This window comes from Varanus komodoensis, unplaced genomic scaffold (assembly GCF_004798865.1).
Source record: "Varanus komodoensis strain SLA01 unplaced genomic scaffold, ASM479886v1 scaffold80, whole genome shotgun sequence".
Classification (NCBI taxonomy): Eukaryota; Metazoa; Chordata; class Lepidosauria; order Squamata; family Varanidae; genus Varanus; species Varanus komodoensis.
Window position 1 is genome coordinate 1,316,452 of NW_025336482.1, and position 26,908 is coordinate 1,343,359.

The window sequence follows — 26,908 nt, forward strand, 5'->3', positions numbered from 1 at the left end:
TCAAACCTGCACTTTCTCCACCTGCTTCTCATTGACGTTCGGCTCCGCCATGGGGCTGGGGGTGTAATTGAAGGGGGTCACCCTGACTGCCCGGCTTGGGGAGCTGTGTCTGCTGGGAGGGAAGTTCCCCAGAGCGCCAACTGGGACTTCGTGGCCGAAGGTGGCCTTTCCTGGAGCAAAGGTGTCCACCTCGCAGCCATCAGACGGGATCTTGGGCGCCTCCTGCACCCCCAGTGTCGGAGAGGTGCTGGAGTGGGTCTTGGCGGCGGCAAAGTCCTCGGTCTGGACGACGGCGTCACTCGTCTTGCGCTGGAGGTCCCCCCAGGCCTGGCGGCTCTCCTCCTCCCTCAGGGTGCTGACCAACGGCAGGGCGGTGGAGGGAAGGGTGCTTCGTAGAATGTGTGGGATATCCTCATCGCGGATCCGTTTCCAGGTCCCCTTCGCCTTGGCCTGAAGCTGCTCTTTGGTCTGTGGTGCCGCTGCCCCCGGATGGGGAGCAGCTGGTGGGGCTGCGGAATCCACCAGAAGCTTGGGGGCCTCCTCAGCCTTCTTCCCGCCTCCTGAGGACTGGGGGCAGCTGGGGGGCCCCGGGGCCGGGCTGGCTGTTCTCTTCGCCACGTTGATCTGAGGGGACGAAGAGTAGCGCTTGAAGGGCTCCGGGGGGCCCCCGCCTGATTTGACAGGGAGCCTGGAGGGGCTCTCTGAGCTGGTGCGCCTCGGAGGCCTGGTGCCAGCCGGGGCTCTGTGTCCGGGAAGCGGCACCCGGGAGATGACGGGCCGCTGGCTCGGCCCCGCCGGCTTGTCCACCTTGAGGTCGTCGCAGCGGGAGGAGCAGAGGAAGACGGTCGGCAGGCCGAGCCGGCCTCTGTGAGAGGACGCGCCCTGAGAGAGCGAGGGTATGGGCTCCGCGGAGGAGAGCTCAGCACGGTGCCTCATGAGGAGGCTGGAGGACTCCTTGATGAACGTCAGCTGGCGCAGGAAGCCGGAGCGATCTGACTCGTTGCCAGATGACCGGACGGAGGACATGCGCACCAAGCTGAGCCGACTGTTCTGGAAGGCCGCCTTCCCACTGGCCTTGGGCCGTGGGTCGCCGGCTCCGCGCCCGACCTGCTCTTCCAGAATCGGCATCGGGCTCCTTGTGGGCAGTGTCTTCTTGGGAGGCTTCTGCATGAAGGGGATGCGGACGGGTGACTTCTGGGTCTTGTGCTGCTTGGACACAGGGGACTTCCGAGCCGGCTTGGGGCTGGGGGCTGGAGGTGAGGCATTTCCGCCCCCCTTGCTGGCTTCGCCGGGCGGCAGCTGCCGGCTCTGCTGCTGTGACGGAGATGGCAGCTTCTTCGGCTTGGGCTGGGAGGGTGTGGACGTCTTGGAGGACCCAGAGGATGGCGCTCGGGGGATGCGAGCTGGGGGGGTCGCACTCCTCTTGGGCAGCGTCAAGTCCATCATCTCCGAGATCTTCCCAGGCCGGTGGAGACTCCGTGATCTCTGTTGGTTAAAATTTGGGATCTTCGAAGGGGCTTCCTCCTTGGTTGCAGGCCCTGCTTTCCCTGGGGGAGACCGGGGGCCTTGCCTGGGGGGCTCCTTTCCCGCATCAGGCATGTAGATCACCGTCCGGCCACGGAAGACCACCGGTAAGTTGGTCATGCGTTTCTGCTGGCCCGGGGTTTTCTCTATTCGCCCTTTCCTGCAGGCAGGAGCTCCAGCTTCTGAGGGCTTCCTGCCATCTTGCGGGGCCTTGGGGTGGCCTCTCTTCTCCAGATGCCCCCCAGGAAGGTCCTTGCCTCTCTTCTTTTCCTTCCTGCCCAGAGAGAGCTGCAAAGCTGAGCCAGCGGAGAGGCCGGACATGAAGGAAAGGATCGACTCTGTTTCCGAGGTTGGCTCCCTGCCTAAGGACGTGGCGGCCTGGTGGAGCCAGGTGACGATGGAGTTGGCGCCCTCCTGGATGGCTTTCCAGTCCACGCTGTCGAGGTCAGACCCTCTCTCATCGGCGGCGTCTTCCACCGGCACGCTGGCCTTCCGCTTCTGGGCCCAGCTGGCCACCTGCTCCTTCTCGCCATTTGTCCTTCGGGCTGATGGGCGTCTCCTCTTGGGCACGGGGAGGCCGATGCGCTTGGGCAGGAGGTCTTCCTCTGAGTTGCAACTGAGCGAGCTGGCGGAGCTGTCCCTGCCTCGCGTCGGGGGCGCTCTCGCCTCGTGCCGGCGGCCCACGGTCCCTGGGCGGCCGGCCCTGCCGTTGTTCCCGTGCGACCTCTGCTCGCCCTTGTAGAGCTCCAGGTCGCTGAGGGAGCTGAGGGAAGAGCTGAGCGAGTAGCACGGCGGGGTCTCGTCGGCGATGAGGTTGCTGCGGCACTTGGGCACCGCCATCTTGGCCTTCCCCGGCTCCTTCTGCGCCACCCAGCATTCCTTCTTCGGGCCTTTGCCGGCCTTCTTCTTGGGTGAGTTCTTCCTGCTGCGCTCCGTCAGGTCCTCCGCGTCGTGCTCGTAGAAGCAGTAGATGGCCTCCTCCGTCGGGGTCGTGTGACAGAGGGACTGGAAGGCCATGTCGCTCTGGCGACCGCCGTTCTCCCAAGAGCCCTCTCTGTCGGAACGGCTCCCCTCCGAACAAGCCCTCACGCTTCCCTGCCGGGCAAGAGTCAGCTCGAGGTTCCGGAGAGGACCTGGCCCCCGCTTGGCCTCGGCGGATTGGGCCCGGGCGGCACGAAGCGGGCTGGTGTGATTAGACCCCGCGCTGTGCTTGTGGCCGGAGGCGACTTTGGTCGGCGTCGAGTGGCTGGAGGTGACTCGCCTAGCCTGGAGCCCGGCTCGCTCGCGCGGAGGCACCTCTGCCTTGGTGCCCGTGCCCCGCGGGCCTTCCTTCCTCTTCTCAGAGCACCGCCTCGGGTCTGCGTTGTCCTTCACCGGGTACTGGAGCGTCTCGTCGCTCAGCGAAGCCGCGCTGGAGAAGTTCACGGGCGTGCCTTCCGCGGAGTCCGTGCAGGAATCCTCGTCCGCCACGTAGTCCGTGCTGGCCCCGAGCAGCGCAGCCCGCCTCTGCCTGCTGAGACCCAGGTGGGAGCTGGCCGGGACCAGCATGTACACTGGCACATGCACCGGCTTCTTGGTCTGTGGGTGCAGAACCTGGGCTGGAAGGCCAGAGATGAGGTTGGTACGGACCTTCCGGAACCGGGGCGGCATGGCTGAGTTGATGCACTCCTTCAGGATCTCGACTTCTTCGTCTGAAGTCAGCTCGAGTCTCTCAGCTGGCCGCTGGCCCTCGCTGGCCCCCTCCTCATCTCCGTCCTCGTGCATCATGAAATTCAGGCCACTCCTTTCAGGGAAGGGCGGGATGAGCTTCAGCTCGACATCCTTCTGGACGTAATGTTCATGCAGGGGCAGCGCGCTCAGGCTGGAGGCGCAGGAGAAGTTCTCGTTGGGTTTCTCCACGGTGAAGTAGGCCATGGAGTCCAGGTCTTGCATCTGGAAACGCTCCTTGAAGTCCGTGATCTCCATGAACTTCTTGACATTGTTCTCCCACTGGATGTTGAACTGACTGGCTTCCTTCTCCGGCTGGCCGCCCAGTTCGAAGAGGGGCGTCTTGCTGCGGCTCGGCGGCATGGTTTGCCCGGGGCTGTCGGGCAACTCACTCGGGCTCACGGTCCCGCTGACCATCTCGCTGCAGGGCTCACTCTGGATCGAGCTGGCGATGGACGGGCTCTCGAAGCTGCCCAGCGAGCTGACGGAGCTGCAGCGGCTCATCACCAAGGGGGTCTCCTGAATGTAGTTCTCGGAGGAGCTGGAAGGGGTCAGGTCCTCGTGGCGGGAGGGAGAGGCCCCACGGAGGAAGACCTTCTCCCTCTTGGGGAAGGGGATCGTGATGGGCTGCGAGAGGGCCAGCGGCGGCTCCGCGGCCCTGCTCTCCTTCTCGGCTTGCTCTTCTCGGTGGGCTTCCTCCACCTCCTCCACCTCGATGATCTCCAGGGAGGAGTCGCTGTCCAGCTCGTTCTCACTGTGGCTCTGCCCGTCCAGCACATTGTCGGCCGAGGAGAGGGAAGACAGGGAGCTGCAGCGCGAGAAGCAGATCGGGGTGTCCTCCACGGAGTATTTCTGCAGCTGCTCTTGTCCTGCTGCAGCTGGAACCGGCAGCTTCTCCGGACGCTTGCTAACATTTTCCGCAGCCTGTGGGCGGTATGAACTGGCTGCAGGGTACCGAGCGGTCCCAGGCTCTGGGTTGCCGCTGTCTGTGTTACTCACGAGGGGGACGTGCTGGTAGGAGGGGGAGAGCTTAATTGTGTGGACCAGAGCACTGGGCTCGGGCTTGGCGCTTGGACCCTTCTCCTGCTCTTTGGGTTCCTTCTCGGCAGCCTCCACGGCTGGAGCCGCCATCCCCTTGGCCTTCTCTAGAGGTTCCGGCCTCTCTGCCTCCTCCCTGAACGCCTGCTGCCTCTTCCCCAGCAGGTCGGCCTTCTCGGGCCGGTTCAGCAAGATGTTCTTCAGGTCGAGGCGGCTGGGGCGCTTCTGCCGCCGGTGCAGCTCGTCCTTGAAGTCCAGGAAGGTCGTCCGCGTGCAGGGGGCCATGTGTTCCCGCGTGCAGTACCCGTCACTTGCGCTGCTGCTGTTGAGGCTGTCGTTGGGCAGGCTGCTGCAAGCCGCCTTCAGCTGCAGGAGGGTGCGGGCCCGGCCAGGGCCTTCCCGCCTGAGCAGCCCGGCCGAGTCCGACAGCCGGCAGGGGGAGCACAGCCGGGCACGGGCCTCGCGGGCGTCCTCCGGGTCGTACGGCCAGTCCAGGCAGTGGTCCTCCGAGCTGAGGCTGAAGCTGTCAGAGGAGGACGGCTGCAGGGTGATGCCCTCCACCAGCCGGTCTATCTTGGCCACGGTGGTGGAGATCTTGTTGGCCAGCTTCTCGGCTGCCATGGACACCTCGTTGTCCGGAGGCAGAAGCAGCGGGGGGAGCCTGGGCCCCTCGGGCCGCTTGGCACTCTCATCCTTCTCCGGCTCGGGGCCTCTCCTCTGTGCTCCGGGTCGCGGCAGAGCCTGGCCTTGGAGGAAGGAGCTGCCAAGGAACATGGAGAGGACTGAGGCATTGCCCGTCTCCGCACCGCCGGAGATGTTGGGCACCTCGTCGTCGTCGAAGCACCCGGAGTCCGACGCGTAGTCCTTCACCAAGCTCTCCATGTGCCACGTGGGCTTCTTGGCGCCCTGGTTCTTCAGCACCTGCCTCTCCATGCTGTCGAAGGTCTCGGCCAGGTGCTTGGCATCCAGCTCCGCCTCCAGGGCCTTCTGCTTCCTCATGTACAGCGAGGGCACGCAGGAGCTGGGCGAAGTGACCGTGGCGTCCTTGTACTTGAGGGGCCGGTTGGCCAGGAGGTTGCGGAGCGTGGCGGCACTGCCCATGGCGATCATCTTGTGCTTGGAGTCGACCAGGTTGCGCAGCATGCTGACCGCCCCCAGGTCCCAGAGAAGCTCCTGGTCCTTGGGGCTGCGGGCCGAGAGGTTCCAGAGGGCGCCGCAGGCGTTGCTGACGATGGTCAGGCTGTGGGACTTGAGGTGCTGGAGCAGCATCTGCAGGCAGCTGTGGTCTCGCAGGATTTGCCTGGAAGGCAGACGGGCATGGCAGGTCAGCAAGCCTCTCTCTCGGTCTCCCTCTCCCCCAGGGGACAAGCTTAGGGCACACAGCTGGCTGTGCAGCCGGCCTGCTGATTCAGGACTAAGCTGTGCTGACAGGCCCGTGTCCGGAAGGGGCAAAACACCAAGCCTTCCCGGGGAGTCTCTGCCCTGGCTGAGCACTTAGTTGCAGTGGCGGGGTCCCGCCTGCTCCCGTGTTTCTGCGTGTTTGTGTGCATGCATGGTGTGTGCTTTTCTGTATTCTGAGCACACGTGCTTGTGATTCTCTCTGTGTGTTTTTCAGCTGGTGTGTGCTTTTCTATATTTCTCTGCGTGCCTAGCAGGGCTTTGTTACTGACCCCCAGAATACGATGTCCCACAGAGAGGAGAACGGGATCGAGCACTGACCGGTAGTCTTCCCGGGTAGCCACGAGGCTGGACACGTTCCTCAGGATGCCCCCTCCGCTCTCAATGATGGCTAGCGAGTTGCTCTGACACTTGTAGGCGAGGGTGCTGACCAGAAAGGCCAGGGCTCCCTCCACCATGCAGATGGCCGCTTTATTCTCGCTGCTGTGAGCCGACAGATTCCACAAGGCGCTGAGGACACTCTTCAGGGTGGATTCCTAGAGGAAAGAGCAGGATTAGGGTCCTACCCGCAACATCAACGCCTTCGCATCAGAATTAATGGCAAGCGAAGCCAGGTCAAGCCAGTGACCGTGTCTACAATCCTTTTGCTTCCATACTTCTTCTACAGCCCATTTTACCATGTTTCCCCCAAAATAAGAGCGTGTCTCATATTAATTTTTGCTCCAAAAGATGCATTAGGGCTTGTTTTCAGGTGATGTCTTATTTTTTTCTTACAAAAGCCATAAGATTCTGGCCCCGAGAGTCCTCCACGATTCCTTTCTTGTCCTCGGTGGAATCATTCTTTCTTTTTGCACTCACCTTGTCTGGGGGTCAAAATATTATTCCCTTTAAAGCTACCATTAAATCAAATGTTAATTGAAGACTTACGAGAAAGGAGTGGCAACACACAAGTGCGTTAAGTATGTCCATTACAACACACAACACATTGAATTACGAAACATGTCTGTACGTTATAAAGTGCGCACGTTATTCATGCGTTGTGTCTGTACTCCGATCGGTCATTTGGCAATGAGTCTCGAGTTCATCTGTTTACATGGGCATTTCCCTCTCGTCCGGAGGTGCCCGTTTGGGTGTTTACAAATACTTAATTATAATTTATATTATCATTTGTTTTAAGTATTAATGCCAATAATATTATTTATATTTCATTATATTTATATATATTATTATAATTCAATACATCTGTTGTGTGTTGCAACAGGCATCCTAAATGCAGCTGACAATCTTAACTGGGGCTTATTTTGGGGGTAGGGCTTATATTAGGAGCATCCCACAAAATCATGCTAGGGCTTATTTTCCAGTTTGGTCTTGTTTTCAGGGAAATACGGTATCTCCTGAACCTTGGAAGGGTTTGTGAAAGAAGGAAGGGAAAAGAAAGATGTGGTGTGTGAGACAGAGATGTGAGATGCAGTTTGGATGAATGGAGCTGGGAGAAAGAGGTGGGATTTGGACAAGGTGGTAATACACCCAGCAGTTGTGTATGGGTTGCTGTTGGGCCATGTGATGACCCACATCTCAGCTCCATCGGCGCTCACCAGCAGTGGTTTCCCCACCATTAACGACTCAAGAAGAAGAACCAGGGTAGGTTGTTGGGTTGAAACCACGGTGAAGTGTGTGCGCACCATGCTTCGTAAACCGTGGTTTGCTCCTGTGGCTCGGTTCAGGCGACTGAGTGCCACAGTGTTCCACGCTCACCTTGGTAGCCCTCAAGGCGCACTGCATCAGCGCCGTGACGCTCTCCACTTCCCTCAGGACCTTTTTGCTGTTGATGTCGGCCCGCCAGGAAAGGTTCCGAAGGATGCTGGATACCACCTGAGTTAGAAGAAGAGGCAGGTGAGGGAGGCTGCCAGCGTCCCACACCCCTCCCTTCCCCACAGTCACCTTCACCCATGCTCACCTGGTGCAGCTCTTCACTCTCGGACGTCAGCTGGGCCACGATAGCCTGCATGCATCGTTGCCGAGAGCACAGGGTTGCCTAGACGGGAGGCAATCACAGACGGGGTGTGGGAGAGGGGAAAACGGGGACCGGGTGCAAAGGGCAGCCTTTGCAAAGAAGCCCGGTCACGTTACGAGCTTACAATTGCGCCTCCAAATTTCGTGCGCCTGCCGGGAGAGGAGGGCCACCATCTTTCCGCCTGAGGACCAAAGGCCGTTTCGCAAACTGGATAAGCTGCTCTAGCGAGCGAGTCAGACTATTGTCCGGTAGCATTTTAGGCAAGATTGCTGCCTTCCTATTCAGTCCTGCAAATGCCTACTTGGAAGTAAGTCTTGTTGAGACTTACCAGGTCCTGGGACTTCTCACTCGGGGGCGCTTGCACGATTGTGCGGGTCATTCGCAACATCTTGGAGAACAATGCGAGGGAGAAGAGCGGATTGTGGGGCATGTCTGTGAGAGGGACTCCAGGGGCGATGCGTCAGCTTGCAAGCGAGTTAAGCAACGGGGTGAGCTTGGCGCCCGAGCACGGGAGTCTGCCTGGACAGAAGGTGCTCCCAGTTCTCGGGGAATGAATATGGAATGCTGGGACTTGTTTGGAATTTTCTCATCGTCCTACGTAATACACACCCACAGCTTCTAAAAGGCACACAATAAGGCTTGCGATCGCCAGAGTAAGAAGTTTTGGGGACCCGTGGCAAGTATTGCTTTCCCACCATGCCTGCAGCTTCCTCCTCCCGTCTTCTGCTTTCTGCACCCTGGCAGCCCGGGATCCCCCGCACCTTGTTGACGACATCCCCAAACGTGAGGTTGGTCAAGGCCATGCCAGTGTAGCGCCTCAAGGCCAGGTTGAGGGGGTCCTTGGTCATTCCATGCATCTCATAGTCCACCTGCAGGAGCTCCGCAACAGCCTGGAGCCCACCTGGGAAGCAAGGCAAAAAAAGGAAGGGGAATAAAAAGCGGGAAATGGGGCAGGTTGGAGGAAACAGCAATGCGCAACTTTTATATAGGCCAAGTGTTTCGGCAGCAAAGATCCCTGTTGCTGTAAATTAAAAGTATTATCAGTTTGGATATGCCCCTGGGAAGGGCAAAATTAAACGCACAATCTGCTGTACCACCTCATATTTATTTTATATTGTTATTTTTTGCATTTTAATTTAATGGTTGCACTTTACAAACATTTTAATTTATTGTTATATTTAATGTTTGTATTTTAACTTAATGTTGTAAGCCGCCCTGAGGCTTCGGCGAATGGGGTGGCATAAAAATGTTTTAATAAATAAATAAGTTTGTGCTCCCAAAGATCTGAGCCAATTGCAGGAAGGCAGAATTTGCTTTAGGTCTGGGGGACATTTTTAGAAATTCTCTCCAGATTTCAGAGATGCTGTTCCCCTTTGGAGATGGCCCCTGGCCTACTGAAATGCCTCCCCCACCCCCCGCCGTGCGACTCACCCAGCTCGTTCATGGCTTGGCGATACTCTTCGTCGAACGACAGCTTCATGATGGCACAGGTCGCCTGGCAGATCTGTGACTCGATGGGGACCAGCCCTGCCATGTGAAAAGACACAGCATCAGCCGAGCAGCTTGGCCCGACTGGGCTTTGCCTCTGTCCTGCTTGTCAAAGCCAGCAAAAGATTAGCTGTCCTTACTGCAGGTGACAAAAAAGCAAGGGTGCAAGGAACTCCTCTCCTGACACTCGTGGTACAGCCCTACCAATCTGCTGAGGCTGTACATGGAGCCTTGCAGTGCCGGCCTCAGTACATCTCCTTAGATGTGAGTGCCGTGGAGCTGAGCGGGACCCACTCCTGGGTAGCTGTTTATACAGGATTGCTGCCTGCCTACTCAGAAGAAAGTCCTAAACGGCTCAGGGCCGAAGGAGCGTCTCCTTCCATAGGTGCCTGTCCACCTCTTAAGATGTGGGGCAGACGCCCTTCTCTGGGTGCCCTCCCTGAAGGAGAGTAGGAGGGTGGCTACCCGGAGAAGGGCCTTCTCTGCTGTGGCGCCCCAGCCGTGGAATTCGCTCCCCAGAGGGGTTCACCTGGTGCCGTCTCTTTATTCTTTTCAGCCCCAGGCAAAACCCTTTTTATTTTCCCAATGCTTTAAGACCTGACTGTTTTAATTGGGGTTTTATTATTAGCAGGGCTTTTTTTGTCATAGAACACACAGGAACGGCGTTCCAGCACCTTATTTTGACGAATTTTTCCAAGGGATTTTTCCAAGTGATTGTGAACCGCCCTGTTGGGCGTAGCAGGTCAGCAGCAAAAAGCATTAGCATAGTGCCTGCGGGCTGCTGGTGTGTCCGCGCTGCTTGTGAGGGCGCTGCTCGGCTCGGGACGCTGCTCGGCTTGGGATCGGTCGTGTGGTCGCGCGCTGAGTGCTTCCTGCCTGAGGCGACCATCATGTTTGTGTGTGTGTAGAGTGACTGGCTACGTGCAAAAGGTAAATAAGTTCCTTATTTCAAAAAAAGTTGGTGAATTGAAAACCTTTTTTAGTGTAAAAGTGTGACTCCAAGACGTTAGTTCTGGCACTTTTTTTTTTTTGACAAAAAAAGCACTGATTATTACCTAAATTTTAGGATTCTGTGTTCTGTTCTCTTTCTTTCTTTCTTTCTTTCTTTCTTTCTTTCTTTCTTTCTTTCTTTCTTTTACATTTTGTATTGTTAAACCATTCCAAGACTTTGGTAATAGGGTGGTCTATGAAAGTTTTAAATAAATAAATAGTCAAGCCTGCAAATAGGATTCAGCTGGTCATTCACAATGTCTCAGAAAAAAAAAGGCCGGGGAGGAGGAGATGATTGGCAGTGAAATACAGAGCTGAAGTGAAGACAGAAGATCCAAGTAAGAGAGGAAAGGAGGGCTCACACCCCAGCTGCTGTGGCATCTTGGGCCAGAACTGAGGTTCTAGACATGGGTTCAAATCTCCTCTTCCACATTATGGTTAAAATTAAAATCTAAAATTTATATTACAATTCCGGGGTGGGTCTCACCTTTGGAAGCGTTTCCCCATTTGAATTTGTTGAGTAAGGGAAAAGCTATAACAGACGAGGACATTTTGGGTATGGAAGGGCAACTTGAAACCAAACAAGAATTGAAACCAAACAAGGGAACAGGACTGCATTGATGACCCTGGAATCAAATACAGTCCAGATTCAAAAAGATAAACACAGGACTTCTAGAAAGAACAGATTCCTTTTGATAAGATGTTATTGACAACAGAAGATAAGCTGATTCAAAAGATGTGTAGATTTTTATTGGATATGAAAAAGGAAGATGAGCAAGTTAAAGAGACAGTAATTAAATGGGCACAAAACTTTGGTTATAATATAGAATTATAAAAATGGCAGAAATTGTGGAAGAGAAAAATAAAATTGACAGTTACACCTACATATCTGTAGGGTTCTGTAGAGAATCTGTATAAAATGTTTTATAGATGGTATTTATCTCCAGATAAATTAGCCAAAATGTTTTCAAATATGTTCAATAAATGTTGGAAATGTTTGAATAAACAAGGTACATTTTATCATACGTAGTGGACATGTGATAGAGTGAAGATATTTTGGATTAAAATACATAGTTTGCTTGAATTAATGTTATGTAAATGTACACCTTTTAAATCTGAAATTTCCCTGTTAAGACTGATACCTGATTATTTTGATTATCAGAAATTATATTTAGCATTGTATATTATTACAGAAGCTAGAACGGTTTTTGCCCAATATTGGAAGAATGAAGAAGTACCTACAGAGGATTCAATACTACAGAAGATATTGGACTGGGCAGAGATGGACAGATTGACTTTAATAATAAAAAATGAAGAGTCAACGTATTACGAGACTTGGAATTTGTTCCAAGTGGCTGGAAAGGAAGACATGGACTTAAAGTTTAGGATACCTACGCGATCTCTGAAACCGTATAGAAGAATGTGATGCTTGACCAATTGATATGATGATTCTCTTTGTTTTTCCTGTTGGTTTCAGATTCGCCACGAACTGGATTCCACAGTTGATCTGATTCCAGAACTGGAGGCGTCCAGAGCACCATCTGGTCCATCCTTGTTGGATGAGTTCCAGTGATTGTAGCCTCATGAGGAGGACAAGATGCTTGGGATGGTATGCCCAACCACCTGTTTGGGTGACCCTTGCCCTCTTGGCTACTTAAGAAAGCCGGTCACGGGATCAGTCCCTGGGTCCAGGAGGTCATCAATGCCTCACTGAAGAGGGCCAGGTCCCTGCCCTTTTAAAGGAGGCGGTGATCAGACCTGTCCTGAAGGCATCTCTGGACCTAGAGGTGGCCGCCAATTACAGACCGGTGGCCAACATCCTGTTTCTGGGCAAGGTGCTAGAGTGGGTGGTGGCGGGACAACTCCAAGCACTCTTGGATGAAACGGATTATCTGGACCATTTCAGTCCGGCTTCATACCTGGGTACAGTACCGAATCTGCCTTGGTCGCCCTGTGTGATGACCTGTGCAGGGAGAGGGACAGGGGGAGTGCGTCCCTGTTGGTTCTCCTGGACCTCTCAGCGGCTTTCGATACCATCGACCATGGTATCCTTCTGGATAGGCTTGCGGGATTGGGGGTCGGAGGCACTGCTTTGCAGTGGTTCCGCTCCTATCTCAATGGCCGGTTCCAGAAGGTGGTGCTGGGGGACTTTGGCTCTGCGCCATGGCAGCTATGCCATGGAGTACCGCAGGGGTCCATTTTGTCCCCTTTGCTGTTTAACATCTACATGAAACTGCTGGGAGAGGTCATCGGGAGGTTTAGGCTGCGGAGTCATCAGTACGCTGATGATACCCAGCTCTACCTCTCTTTTTCAACCGATCCAGGTGAGGCAGTGGCTGTGCTGAACCGGTGCCTGGCTGAGGTGATGGGCTGGATGAGGGCCAAAAAACTGAAGCTCAATCCAGATAAGACGGAGGTCCTGTTGGTGGGCGGATCGAAGTTTCAGGTAAGTGATTTTGGCCCTGTCCCGGACGGGGTAGCGCTCCCTCTGAAGGACAGGGGCCATGGCTTGGGGGTGCTCCTTGACCCACAGGTATCCCTGGAGACCCAGGTGACAGTGGTGATGAGGAGAGCTTTCCTTCAGCTTCGGGTGGTCCATCAGCTGCGTCCTTACCTGGATAAGCACTGCCTTGCAACAGTGACACACGCTCTGGTAACCTTCCGGTTGGATTACTGTAACGCGCTCTCCGTGGGGCTGCCCTTGAATACGGTCCGGATACTTCACTTTGTACCAAACAGAGCTGCCAGGATGCTGACGGAAGCCGGTCGTTATTCCCATATAAAGCTGGTCCGCTATCGGCTACACTGGCTCCGAATTGAAGTCCGGGCCCAATTCAAGGTGCTGCTATTAACCTATAAAGCCCTGAACAGCTTATGTCCAGAATACCCGAAGGATCGCCTCCTTCCCTATGTGCCCTCCAGCCCCTTAAGATCAGCAGGGGAGGCCTTGATCCGGGAGCCCTCCTTGAAGGAAGTACGGAGGGTGTCTACCCGGAGGGGGGCCTTCTCTGTGGCACCCAGACTATGGAATGTGCTCCCCAGAGAGGCCCACCTGGCACTGACATTATCCTCCTTCCAGCGCCAGGTAAAGACCTTTTTATGGTAAAGACTTTAACCACCATTTTAATAATCAAGGGTTTTAGAGGTTTTAAGATTTTTATCTTTCCTCACAGTCACCCTTTTCATTTTCTATCTTCCATTTTTAACTTCCTTTTCTTTTTAGTTTATGAGGTTCAGTTTTATATGATTTTAATAACTGTGATTTTATTATTGTACTGTTTCAATTTTATGCTATGTAAGCTGCCCTGAGTGCTGTTGGAAGGATAGGATATAAATGTTTGTAATAAATAAATAATAAAATATATTTTAAAACATTACGAAGCTCAGTGTGTGATCATGGACTCTCTCTGCTAATCTACCCTGCTCTCTTTCTCTCTGCCTAATCTATCCTGCAGGGTCGTTGTTAGGACAAGATGGGGTGTGCGGAGGAGAGCACAGGAACCTCCTTAAAGGAAGAACAAGGAGAATTCAATGGAAGATCAATACTAATTAACAAGCTGTGCATTGATGCCACCCCACCTCAAGAATTAAAATCTGAAAACACTGGGAGCCAGCGTAGCCTAGTGGTTAGAGCGCTGAACTGGAAATCAAGAGGTCCAGCTACACAGACAGAAAGCCTCGGGGAGACCAGAGGGTGGGAACTCTTACCTGCCCCTGCTTCGGGTATTTCGGCCCCTTCTTTGCGGTGCATCCGGAGCCAATCCCAACATGTCTCCGAGTAGGAGCGGATTTGTTCCAGGACATGGAGGACCCGCATCTCCTTCTTGGCCCGCCCCTCGTCAGGCTGCGAGAAGATGATGTTGTGCAGGGCGGCATTGGCCCGCATGCGGCAGTCCTTCCCGGCCACCCCGGGGCTCTCGGCGGCTCCCGGCTCCTGGTCCGTGTCGTGGAGGATTTGGACAAGCAGCGGCAGGCAGCCCGACTTCCGCATAGCCAGGCAGCTCTCCTGGGAGCTGGACATGGCGAGAAGCGTGCGGGACATGTCCTTCTTGTCCTGCGTGGCCAGCATGGAGAGAAGCCAGAAGACCGCCTCCACCTGAGGAGCGGGAAAAGCAGAGCAAGGTGAGCGGCAAGCGTCCATGCGGCCTTCAGGGGGCACCGGAACAAAATCCAGGTGCGTGGCTGAGACACGGGGCAACAATTTCCTTCACTCCCAAGTTCGAAAGCAGGAAAGGGGGACACGGAAAGGCACACAGGTGTGCATGAGAGCTTGTGCTTGCACCCTGGTTCAGGGCAGGCCAGCAAGGATGGGAAGGCACTGCAGCGGCTGAATCCCAGCAGTGGCTCGCTGACAAAAGCCGCCTGAAGTTCTTCCCCTCTGTGGCAACCCGTTTGCTCCACCGCCTCTCGCTCCAGAGGTGAGGGGATGCCCTGGCCTTTTCGGCAAGCAAGTAATATCCACGTGAGGAAGAAGAGGGTGGCAGCTAGCCAGGAGCTGGTGGCTTTGAGGGCAAGAATGGGGTTAAATCCCACAGTCTCAATTTGCCCTGAGGCTTTCATGCTACCAGTCCAATGGGAGGCAAGCCAGCAGACAGACTTTGCCTCTCAACAAGGACTGCACGTTATGAGATGTTGCTTTGTTTTGAATTTGAGGCTGGCAAAGCATGTGCAAAATTCCACTGCATGCTGCATTTTGCACAAATGTACAGAAAATGTACCTCTTTAAGCGTAAGGATGGGAGGTTTTAAAGACAGGGTTTGCTTTGGTTGCCCTGGTGGACCAGCTGCGTTTTCCTGATGGCCTGCCTTCCTCTCTCTGAGTGGGAAAATATCTTTTTCTGGGAAGGTGTGAAGCAAAGCCTTGTGAGAGACCTCTGAAAGGACTCCCCACCCTAGAGCTGGGCCACCCCCCAGGGTGAGCTGCTTAAAATGGAGGCTGTTGTCCAAAAATCTCAGCCGTGAGTGTGAGGGCAGACGGACAGGAAAGCTGCTGTCAAGCAATGGATGGGCTGTAACAAAAAAGGTAGAACCAAAGGTAGGACAGGTGTGTGAGGGGGTGTCACATGGAGTTGGGGAGAGACCTGTTCTCCCCTGCAGAGGAAGGCAGGATGCGCTCCAGTGGAGCCAAGCTCAGGGAATCCAGGTTCCATTTGGATGCCAGGAAGCACTTCCTGACAGTCAGGACCCCGAGGGTGTGGAATGGGCTTCCCCGGGAGGTGGTTGAGGCCCCATTGGTGCGGGTGTTCAAGGATAGGCTGGACGTGCACATGGTGGGCATGTAGTGAGCGGAGCCGGCTGGTGCCGGAGGTCAGACTAGATGGCCCGGGAGGCCCCTTCTGACTCATTCTGCTTCTATGTTTGTCCGAGTGGAGAGGGCTGCAGCTGGGGTCAGACTAGATGGCCCGGGAGGCCCCTTCTGACTCGCTCTGCTTCTATGTTTCTCTGAGTGGAGAGGGCTGGAGCTGGGGTCAGACTAGATGGCCCGGGAGACCCCTTCTGACTTGCTCTGCTTCTATGTTTCTCTGAGTGGAGAGGGCTGGAGCTGGGGTCAGACTAGATGATGATGATGATGACGATGATGATGATGATGATGATGATTATAACATTTCTATGCCGCCCCTTGCTAGATGGCCCAGGAGACCCCTTCTGACTCGCTCTGTTTCTATGTTTCTAATTCACCTCTTTGGGTTCCTGAAGGCAGGATGAGAGCAAATGCATGGAAGTTGCAGAGAGAAATTTTAGCTGAGCATCAGGGGAAACATGTCCCAGAGACGGCCTCAGGACCGGTGAGCGTCCTGGCCACCCTCCCACCCTGGAAAGTCCAAAAACTGCCTGCAGATCCAGACCAACAAACTAGTTCTGGCATGATGCCCTCTGTTTCCAGCTTGCTGGTGCTTCTGTTACATAAGGCAGGTCTTGGCAGGCTCAGCTGAATCCAAAGTTTGCAGGAGTACAATAACAACAACACAACAACAACAGCAAATGCCTCAAAGAATATCCCCCCCACCCCCCGTCCCCCGGCAACAAAAAATCCCAGTGAGGATGCAGCAGGTTTGCGCTGTGGTCATGGGATGGCGACTGCATGTAGGGAGAAGAAAAGAAGGGCTGGAATGGGGAACCGTGGAAGTGGGCAAGGCCTGCTGGCTGGCTGGGGAATATGGAACGGAGTAACACGGAAGAAGCCGAGGTGACTGGAGCTGCAAAGAGGTGAGCTTCATGCCATTGCATTTTGTCACACTTCTCAGTGTAATCTCCAAGGGAGGTGAAAACCAAACCGGTTGCAAAGGGTGCGAAATCAAAGCCAAACTTTTACCTTGTTGTTCCCTGGGTGATTCTCCCCTTCCTCGGGATGGGTCGGAACCTCGAAACCCCCATCCTCTTCCAAGCCAGACAGTTTCCCACAGAGCTACAGGACAGTGGAAAGAGAAGGATTAAAATGGGGAGATTTCCTTTAAAATATGGGGCCTGTAAGCCAAACCCTACTACAGTCAGTCAGGTTCTTGTTCTCGTGAAGAAATTCACCATCTACAGTGAGGAAAATCAAGAAAATTTTCTTAGTTCTGCAGGCAGATGTAAAAGAGGCAGACATATTGCAGGACAGAGAATTTATTCTTTTATTCCCAGATCACCTACTCTGAAAGGCAGCTCCTTTCTGAAATCTTAGTATTTTCCTGCTAGGCGCATGCAGACATACGTTAAACAACTGAGATATGCATGGTTCTCAGTAGTTTAAGTGAGAACAACTGAGATATGGTTCCTTCTTCCCCATAAAAATCAGACAAGATTCCAGTCCTCATGGTTCTAATAAAGCCCAGATTTAAGCACAAACAAGCCTTCCCTAACTTGGGGACTGTGTTGTCTTCCCAAGACTCTGATGACATGATGAATGAGGGAGTCTACTAAAGAACGCTAGGCTGGGACCCCCACCCAAAACCCCCCGAGAGGTTGCTCCCCTCCTGTCAAAGTGCCAGCCCCTGCAGGTGTGTGTGTGTGGGAGGGGAGTTTTCAGTGGCAGCTCCCCAGCAGGGAAATATGCCCCCAAAGAGGATCACCTGGTGCTCAGCTCACCTGTGGTCCCCTCAAAGCATCTTACCTGCACTGTGATCTGTTTAGCACCAGGTGAAGGGCTGGTGATTCCCCAGGAATGTTTTTGTTCCTGGATTCTGCAGCTGCTTTTAATGCCGCTTCGATCAGCCCTGGAATGGACTTTTCCCCTGCTGTGCGCTTCCCCTTGCTTTTAATCTGTACAATTTTCATCTGGATTTAACATTTTCATGGGATGTTTTCAGCCTGTTCACCCTGAATGGTCAGGCAGTTTGAAAATACAGTCAGAAAGTCTGCAAGGGCTTGGCCCACCTGGAGGGCCAAGAGACCCCCTGCAGAGGGGTGGGGGGCAAGAGTGCCTGTTCATCCCCCCCAGTACTTCAGATGGAGAGGGACGGATCCTCACTTCCTGTTGACCCTGCTCTTGTCCCTCCCCAGCCCCGCAAAAGCCCCAGAGAACAATCGTTCTTTCCAAACTGAGAGATCTGTTAGCGTAAGTCGCCAGTCTTTCTGCCAGTACTTCGAGGCACTGTCTGTGGCGCTGGATGGACCATGGCCCATGACCCAGCTCTGTTCAGCACCACCAATCGCTCCAGAAAAAGTGAAATCCAGAACAGATACGAAGCCCTCCTGACTTTGGAGCAAGCCCTGTGGTCCCCACACTGCCTTTTGGGGCCGGGGACTGGGGTGGGCATTACAGGTACTCCCTGTACATTAAATAAAGCAATCCTGCCTTTTGATTCTGCAGGGGTGTGGGAAAAACTCTGCTAGGAAGCCGCTCTTGCGTGGATGCTCGGCAGCGACTCTCTCTGCTTTGTGGGAAATGCCAAACTTGGAAGAGCAGCACAGAGCTGGCCCATGGCCTTCCGAAGCTGGCTGGGCTTTCCTCTCTCTTTTTCACACAGACACATCCTGGCAGCTCTGTCCCAAATTTGTGGCACGGGGAAAGCCAAGCTGGCCTCCGTGGCTTTGTTGGCCTATTTCTCGTCTCCATAGCAACCAGCCCCTTCCCACTGTGCTGGAGACGCACACAAAAGCTCAACTGTTGGGGGTGCGTGAAGAGAGAACACCCTGCTTCTTTCTCACACCCTGCCCTGTCCCTGATTCACCCCATCTTTTGTTCGATTTTTCTTCTTCTCGGTCCATCTTTTAGCGCCATCTTTGCCTCTCTGATCCAGGGGGTGGCATAAAGTCATGAGGACTAGCAACCATGGGCAGCCTTCAGCTCCATGAGTTTCTCCAGGCTCCTTTGGAAGCCATCCAGATTGTTGGGCATTGCTATGGACACCGCGTTGCCAATCAAAGTGGGTCACTCACTCCCATGCTCACTCGACTTGTTAAAACATATGTATATTTAGCTGTTTACATGAACTGTGGGTTTGCTTGTGCTCATCCTTCAGGTTTCTGTTTTTTCTGTGCGATGGATCCTTCTGAAATATATTTTAAACTCTTAATACATCAGAAAGGCTGGGTTTTGTGCATATTTTGTCCTCAGGGGTGTGCTGTCACAAGCACGAATGCTGAGAGAAACATGCAATGCATTTCCCTCACAGCTCAACTGATCTTAACACTGAAGGACACTATTTGCTTGCTTGCCTGCTCACCACCGGCGACCAAAAATTGCTTGCAGGTGAGTACTTGCTGCCTTCTCCACCCCCAGCCCGAAACCCATTCTATCTGCACTGTGCTGACAAGGATCCTCTTGGTTCCAACCGCCACCCCTTGTGGGTGGGGTGGGGTAGCCACTCCAAACTCCAGCCTTGGACAGGGAGGGACATGGGGAAAGGACAGAGCGAGTATAGGACTCAAACCTGCCCTCTGAGTTGCTGGAAGGCCGCCCCCCATATACACACAAACACACACCCTGAAAAAGGGTAGTATTGAATTAGAATTAGCTTCATTAGAATTCAGGATGGCCCACGGGCAGGATCCAGCCTGCCATGCTGATTTATCTGGCCTGTCTCAGAGCTTTTGGACTCTCTCGGAGAATACGATCTCCGAGCGATTCAGAAGCTCTGAGCCGGTGCAGGCGTGCTCAGTGGGGAGATGGCCGCAATTGCCGTCGTGCTTGTGGGGCAGGGAGATGCCCATGATCATGGTTGCCTTTGCTGCATGATTGTGCTGGATGGGGGGTGGGGGGAGATGGCCGTGGTCATGTTTGTGCAGGGAAGACGGTCGCGATCGCAGTCGTGCTCTGGGTGGGGGGAGATGGCCACGACCGCACCCGCCTTCCCTGCACGAGCGTGATCACATCCCACCTTCCCCCCACCCCAAGCCCGATTGTGCGTGCCCCCCCCCCCCCCCCCCCCCCCCCCCCCCCCTTTTGCCCCTCCCCCCCCCCCCCCCCCCAGCACAATCGCGGACACTGTAGCTCTGTCCCTTGAATAGGGACTTGCTCTTCCCCACCTCATCCTGGGCTTCTGCTGCGGCCCAAGCGAGTGGAGCAAACATGCTTTACTTTGTAAATTATTTTTAAATTTTTAATTAATTTAAATTCATTTTTAATGTACAGTGTGCATAGGAATTCATTCATATCTTTTTCAAACTATAGTCTGCCCCCCACAACAGTCTGAGGGACAGAGAACTGGCCCCCTGTTTAAAAAGTTTGAGGACCCCTGATTCAGGATGTCCCTGAAGTAGTCTGAACAAACACAGGTGGACTCTGCTTCTAACCCTCCTCTACCACCCAGCACTGGGCCATCACCTGCGTCTCGGACTGCTGGACCTTGTCCTGGGCTTCCATCAACTCCTTGTCAATCTGCTCCAGCCGAGATGCCCGGATCTGCAAGTGTAAAAAGTCCCAAAAATGTCACGTTAGCAGCTGGACGACTCCTCCCGGGGCATTTTGCCCTCGTCGCAATGCCCAGGAGAGGCTGGGAGCTCCTCTTCCACACAGCTTCTATGCTGAGAGGAGCTTCCATGGTGCTGGACGCCACCTGGCCCAATGCGTTTGCCACCAGGCTGCACCTGCATTCCTGCATGCCTGCGAATAAAAGCTGCAATGTATGCATTGGCTTCTGCTCACGGCTGAGACAACATCTTCCCACGAGCAGAGCGTTCCAGCCAAGACCCACTTGGCCCTCTCGGCCTCCTACTTTCCTCATGCCTTGATCTGCTTTCCTGCCATGATGTTGCTGCCTGCTTCCCTTTCCACCTCAAGGGGCCACGTGGGGTTGTTTGAAGGTGCAGAGAGGGCGGCTTAGTGTGAAAGTGCTACCTGCATGGCCGTCTCCGCAGCCCCGGCCTGGCCCTGCCGTCTCTTTCTTGCTCACCTGTGCTCGCTGCACCATCTCGTCGGTCGTCCCGAAACGCTCCTCCATGAGCGTGCGGATATGCTGGGCTTCGAATTCCAGTTGCTGGCGGATCAGGTCCATTTGCATTGAGAACTGGGGAGAGGCGGAAAAGAGCCAGCGGTGAGAGGAAAGTGCAATCTCCAATCTTGCCCGGCTTCTCCTTCTCGTCCTGCTCTGCTCCTGCTGCAGCTATTCTTAGAGGAGTCAAAGGTGCAAGAGCTCGGAGGGACCTTAGAGGTTATCTAGTCCAACCCCTCTGTAGGGTACAGGCATCTTGCCTCTACCCAGGCCTTGTACTTGAGCTACTGGTTTTATTTATCATTATGTTATCCCATCTTTTTTCCTCTTGTAAGGAAACCAACTTGAACCAAACAAGCTTCCCTCCATTTTATCCTCACAACAACCCTGTGAAGTAGTCCAAGCTAAGAATCTGTGACTGCCCTAAAGTCTCCCAGTGAGCTTCATAGCTGAGTGGGGACTAGAACCTGGATCTCCCAGGTTGCAGTCCAGTGTTCTAACCACTATGCCATATTGTCCACCATAGCTTAAAGAACAGAAGCTTTAGAAAGAACTCAGGGGTGTCTTGTATGGAGTTGCATCTCTGCCCAGGTAAGTCAAGACTCTTCCAGGCAAGGACCGAATTCTATTTCGGAGCACCCCGTGAGGGTCACATGGCAGAGGTAGGTGGGATCAAAGGCCGGGGGGCAGTCCACGAGGGAAGCTGAGAAAACCCCAAAGCCATAAGGGCCATTTTAGCCTATGGCCCTTATGGCTCGCCTCCACGAGGGAAGCTGAGAAAACCCCAAATACTGGGCAGCTGGGGGTGGGGGGCAGGGCATGCCCGGAGAATGGGGGTATGGCCACCCTTCAGCCTAGCCTGCTAAGCACATTATGGGTGTCTCACCGTCTCCACGTGAGGAAGTTCGTCCAGCCGCTTGGAGAGGTTTTGTAGTTGAGTATAATACCAAAGTTTCTCTTTTTCCTCCTTTTCAATCTCCGTGAGCAAGAAACACCTGCAGGGAAGGTGTGAGAACAAGATCACAGCAGCTCCAGAGACTCCCACCCTTCCGTCTCAGGGGACGACCGCTCTGGCGCTCTAGCATTATGGGATGCATGCGGAGAGAGAACTCTCTCCTGCTGCATTTTCCTCAGACTAGAAATAATTCTACAGCTCTCCTGTCTACCTTCCTTTGCCCACTTTCTGACCGAACCAGGCCCGGATGTGATGCATAGAAATGTTTTAATTAATAAATAATAAATAATAAATGTGGCCGCTTCTCCCCATAGGGAGCAGCTGCTTCCCCCCCACCCCCCGGTCATCTAAACTGCCCCTTTCTGTACTTTCCCCAATGCTGCAAAATCCTGTTGCAGCCAGAATAAAGATTTGTCTAAGAAGAGCGCAACTCGGCAGCTTTATTGTCAGCACTGTTCCTAATCTTGCTTGACATGAAATTTGTTTTTCTCACAACGGCCACGCGCTGAGTTGACATTTTTTGTGAGACACAGCTCATGAATTCTTACAAGGATTTCATTTATTTAAGCGATTCTTGTAAGCGCTTTCGATCAGCAGCTACCAGCTCGGAGCCCATCCCAGTAATACGGTGAAGTGAGGTTTTTGCTTTGCTTTGCTTTGCTTTATGTTGAATTTTGATGCATATTCTCCAGTTTGGAGAGATTTGGATCCCTTGTTTTTTTAATAAGCCTCAATAATTTGGTGGTATCTACAAACTGAGCCACTCCTAAATCCATCAACAATCCCTGGGATTTTCCAGGGGTTGTTCATGGTTGACCATGGTTCATTCTTTCGGCTTGGTTCAGACAACATACAACCTGGCCATTATTCTCACATAACGCTAGTCCTCTATCAGCTCCACTGGCTACCAGTTTAAGTCTGGGTCCAATTCAAGGTGCTGGTTTTGACCGATAAAGCCCTGAACGGCTTGGGACCAGGATAGCTGCCTCCTCCTTCATATGCCCTCATGCCCCCTAAGATATGCAGGAGAAGCCCTGCTCCGGGGACCCTCCCCAAAGGAGGTAAAAAGGCCATCAACTCGGAGCAGGGCCTTCTCTGCGGTGGCGCCCAGACTCTGGAATGTGCTCCCCAGAGAGGTGCGCCTGGCACTGAGCTTATACTCTTTCGGTGCCAGGTCAAAACCTTTTTATTTAAACAGTATTTTAAAAGATAGTTTTAATGATTTTTCCAGTTGCTTTTGCTTTGTTCTATTTTGATTTAATTTGATTTATCTGATGTTTGTTTATTGTTTTACATGGTATCACTTTTTAAATTTGTGGATGATGTTATCAGATGTTTTAAATTGCTGTAAGCCATTCTGAGATATTTATATAAAGGATGCCATACAAAAGCTTTTAATAAATAAATAACAAATAAATAAACCCACCATTTGATGGCAGCGCACACTCCCTCTGAACTCTACCAGGGTTCAACCACAAACAGTCCATGAAGTGATCCCTGGTGGGTTGTGAACTGTGGGCTGTTCACCACGGTTTGTTATTGTTCAATCAATGCAACAACCCGCATTTCATGGAACGGCTGTAGTTGAAGGACAGCCTGCAATTAACCGGTAGTCAGTACTGGCTTTATGCTGTTCGAATGCCTCTTGAGAGCCCTTACCTTTCCCTGCCAAGCTCCTCCAGGAGCCGGATCGTGGCCTGGCTCAGATCTCCCATGCTGTCCTTTCTCTGGAGCACGGAGGGGTGGGCCGGGGTCTCCTCGGGGCTGCGGCCCTGGCAGATGGGCTCCGAGACCTGGGCAGGAGGGCGGAACTTCAGGCTGTACAAGCTGCTGATGTCCATCTGAAGAGCTGGAAATCCAAGAGGCAGGAAGGGAAATCCCAGGTCAAGGTTTCTCAGGTGACTTTGGAGCAGGCATGAGGACTGAATCTGGACTACCTGGGATTCCCCACAAAGGGACACCCCTTCTCCGGGCCCTGCCTCCTTTCCTAGTCCTCCGGTGTTCCCCGCAGCCTCCCCACTCTTCTTCTAAAATGTTGACATGCTTCCTCAAGTCCCAGAAAGAGCTTCTGGCAAATAGAAGGGGATCTTTTTTCTAGTACCCCACCCCTTTTTCCTTTTGCTCCACCCACTTTTAGAATGACCCCCTTCCCTCCCCCCAGCTTCTCCAAGATGCAATTTGGCCCTCAGAGCAAAAGAAGTTCAGCGATCCCAACCTTGACCCATTCTCTTTGGCTTCTAATGTTTCACCAACCCCATGTCCCACCCTTCCAGGACTACCTTCACAACCGTGAGGACTAGAAACTTGCTTTTAAAAGACTACCTCAAGTATTTTAAGTATCAAAGACTGGGAGTGGGAGGAGATGCAGTTTGAGGGTCCAGGCTGGAGAAGTCCTGTCTGGGCACACTCATGAATATCCCATTCTCCAAGCAACCTGTCCACCTGAGCAGACCTCGGCACACCTTTTAGCTGGTCCAAAAACTCCATCTGCCCTGACGACACCATCACCTTGGCCTCCTGTTCCAACTTGCCTTGCAGGTGCTTCAGAACTTCCTGAGGCAAAGAAGATCGAAATGCAACAAGGGACTAAGAATGCAGAAAGTGGATCAAACGAGGCATAAAGTACCTTCACTAGCGACATTTCTAGCTGAAGCTCTCTGGATTGTTTGCAGCGATTCAAAACAAAATAGAACACGCACTACAAAGGCTGGAAATGACAGTATATGATAGAAGCAAAATGCTGAAGTAAAACAGAGCATGGCTCAACAGTTGAAATACAGTAATAGATTTAAAGAGGAAACTGAATGGAGAAGAATGCATTGGAAAACAAGGTCTTCACACGGTGCTGGAAAAAGCACAAGTTGAGCACTGGGGAAGCCTCTCTGGGAAGCTTGTTCCTCAGCTGTGGGGCCACAACAGAAAAGTCCCCGCTCGCGGTACCACCCTCCTCACTTCTTTTGGCAGGGGCTCCAAAGAAGGACCACTGTGGGGTCTGGGCATGTGCCCCATGACCTGTTTACTTGACCCTTGCCAGTTACAGGATTGGTCCCTGGGTCCAGGAGGTAATCAATGCCTCACTGAGGGAGGGTCAGATCCATGCCCCCTTAAAGGAGGCAGTGGTCAGGCCGGTCCTAAGAAGGCGTCCCTGGACCCAGAGGTGGCTGCCAATTACAGACCAGTGGCCAACATCCCGTTCCTGGGCAAGGTGCTGGAGCAGGTGGTGGCGGGAGAACTCCAAGCTCTCTTAGATGAGACTGATTATCTGGACCCATTTCAGTCCGGCTTCAGACCCGGGTACGGTACTGAATCTGCCTTGGCCGCCCTGTACGATGACCTGTGCAGGGAGAGAGACAGGGGGAGTGCGTCCCTGTTGGTTCTCCTGGACCTCTCAGCGGCTTTCGCTACCATCGACCATGGTATCCTTCTGGATAGGCTAGCGGGACTGGGGGTCGGACTGCTTTGCAGTGGTTCCGCTCCTATCTCAACGGCCGGTTCCAGAAGGTGGTGCTGGGGGAGTATGGCTCTGCGCCATGGCAGCTATGCCATGGAGTACCGCAGGGGTCCATTTTGTCCCCTTTGCTGTTCAACATCTACATGAAACCACTGGGGGAGGTCATCAGGAGGTGTGGGCTGCGGAATCATCAGTACGCTGATGATACCCAGCTCTACCTCTCGTTCTCCACCAATCCAGGTGAGGCGGTGGCTGTTCTGAACCGGTGCCTGGCCGAAGTAATGGGCTGGATGAGGGCCAATAAACTGAAGCTCAATCCAGACAAGACGGGGGTCCTGTTGGTGGGCGGATCGAAGTTTCAGGTAAGTGATTTTGGCCCTGTCCTGGATGGGGTAGCGCTCCCTCTAAAGGACAGGGGCCATGGCTTGGGGGTGCTCCTTGACCCACAGGTATCCCTGGAGACCCAGGTGACAGTGGTGATGAGGAGAGCTTTCCTCCAGCTTTGGGTGGTCCACCAGCTGCTTCCTTACCTGGATGAGCACTGCCTAGCAACAGTGACACACGCTCTGGTAACCTCCCGGTTGGATTACTGTAACGCGCTCTCCGTGGGGCTGCCCTTGAATACGGTCCGGATACTTCACTTTGTACCAAACAGAGCTGCCAGGCTGCTGACGGGAACTGGGCATTGTTCTCATATAACCCCAGTTCTCCATCAGCTCCACTGGCTCCCGATTGAAGTCCGGGCCCAATTCAAGGTGCTGCTATTAACCTATAAAGCCCTGAACAGCTTATATCCAGAATACCCGAAGGATCGCCTCCTTCCCTATATGCCCTCATGCCCCTTAAGTTCTGCAGGAGAGGCCCTGCTCCGGGAACCTCCCTGAAGGAGGTAAAGAGGGTGTCTACCCGGAGGGGGGCCTTCTCTCTGGTGGCCCCCAGACGCTGGAATGCGCTTCCCAGAGAGGGTTGCCTGGTGCTGAGTTTATATTCCTCTTGGCACCAGGTGAAAATCTTTTTATTTGCCCATCATTTTAATTGTTAGGAATTTTAATCTGATTTTAACTTCATAATAGCTTTTTGGTTTTGATTTTGGTTTTACTTTTGATTTTCTTTCATTTGTGAATTGTTATTGGTTTTATGTGTATATTTAATTATTGTTAACTTGATGATTTTTGTAAGTTGTCCTGAGACATTTTTGCATATAGGGTGGGATATATATTTTAAATAAAATAAATATTTATTATTTATTAAAATAAATAAGATCTTAAGATCTGCGGGAGAAGCCCTGCTCCGGGAACCCTTTCTAAAAGAGGTAAAAAGCTCATCAACTCGGAGTAGGGCCTTCTCTGCGGTGGCGCCCAGACTCTGGAATGCGCTCCCCAGAGAGGTCCTCCTGGCACTGAGTTTATACTTTTTTCAGCACCAAGTCAAAACCTTTTTATTTTAAAAGTTTTAAAATATTTTAAAAGTTAATAGTTTTAATGATTCTTCCAGTTGCTTTTACTTTGTTCTATTTCGATTTAATCTGCTTTATTTGATGTTTATTAATTGTTTCCCACAGTATTACTGTTTCAATCTGTGGATGGATGTTATTAGATGTTTTAAATTGTTTTTAAGTTGCTGTAAGCTGTCCTGAGATATTTATATAAAGGACGGCATACAAAAGCTTTTAATAAATAATAATAATAAATAAATAAATATGGGAGGAGAGGATTCTTCAGGTGAGAGATATCCTACCTCCATGCGCTCAGCATCGTCAGCACCTTGGTCTAACGGCATCTTGATGGTCAGAAAACTGGGAGCGCTGCTAGATCACAAGAGAAAGCAACCCACCTTCATGTCGGAGGTCTCATTTTCAAGCTTGGAGAGATGGTTTGAGTTGTCCTCCAGTTCACGCCGGAGGTGCGTGTTTTCTTTCTTCAGTGCCTCCACCTGCCTCACCAATTGGTCGTAGGATGCGATGGATCCAGACATCTTCAGCTCCTCCAT

At 53.0% G+C, this 26,908-nt stretch overlaps 1 protein-coding gene across 1 annotated transcript; it reads right to left on the reverse strand.

Annotated features, from left to right (window-relative positions):
• Window positions 1-26,908, reverse strand: APC2 (APC regulator of WNT signaling pathway 2). Its single transcript, XM_044455934.1, has 14 exons — window positions 26,753-26,908; window positions 23,931-24,021; window positions 23,128-23,317; window positions 21,400-21,508; window positions 20,475-20,588; window positions 19,907-19,984; window positions 16,472-16,564; window positions 13,868-14,255; window positions 9,113-9,208; window positions 8,443-8,582; window positions 7,625-7,702; window positions 7,423-7,539; window positions 5,989-6,203; window positions 1-5,569 (listed from the first exon to the last, which is right to left on the reverse strand). The coding sequence occupies exons 1-14, from the start codon at window positions 26,906-26,908 to the stop codon at window positions 1-3; spliced, it is 7,434 nt and encodes a 2,477-aa protein (XP_044311869.1).

Coding starts and splice junctions, on each gene's coding strand:
- APC2 (XM_044455934.1), bottom strand. CDS start 26,908: ATGGAGGAGCTGAAGATGTCTGGATCCATCGCATCCTACGACCAATTG. Junction 19,985..20,474: donor AGATGGTGCAGCGAGCACAG/GTGAGCAAGAAA, acceptor TTACACTTGCAG/ATCCGGGCATCTCGGCTGGA. Junction 7,540..7,624: donor AGAGTGAAGAGCTGCACCAG/GTGAGCATGGGT, acceptor CTTCTAACTCAG/GTGGTATCCAGCATCCTTCG.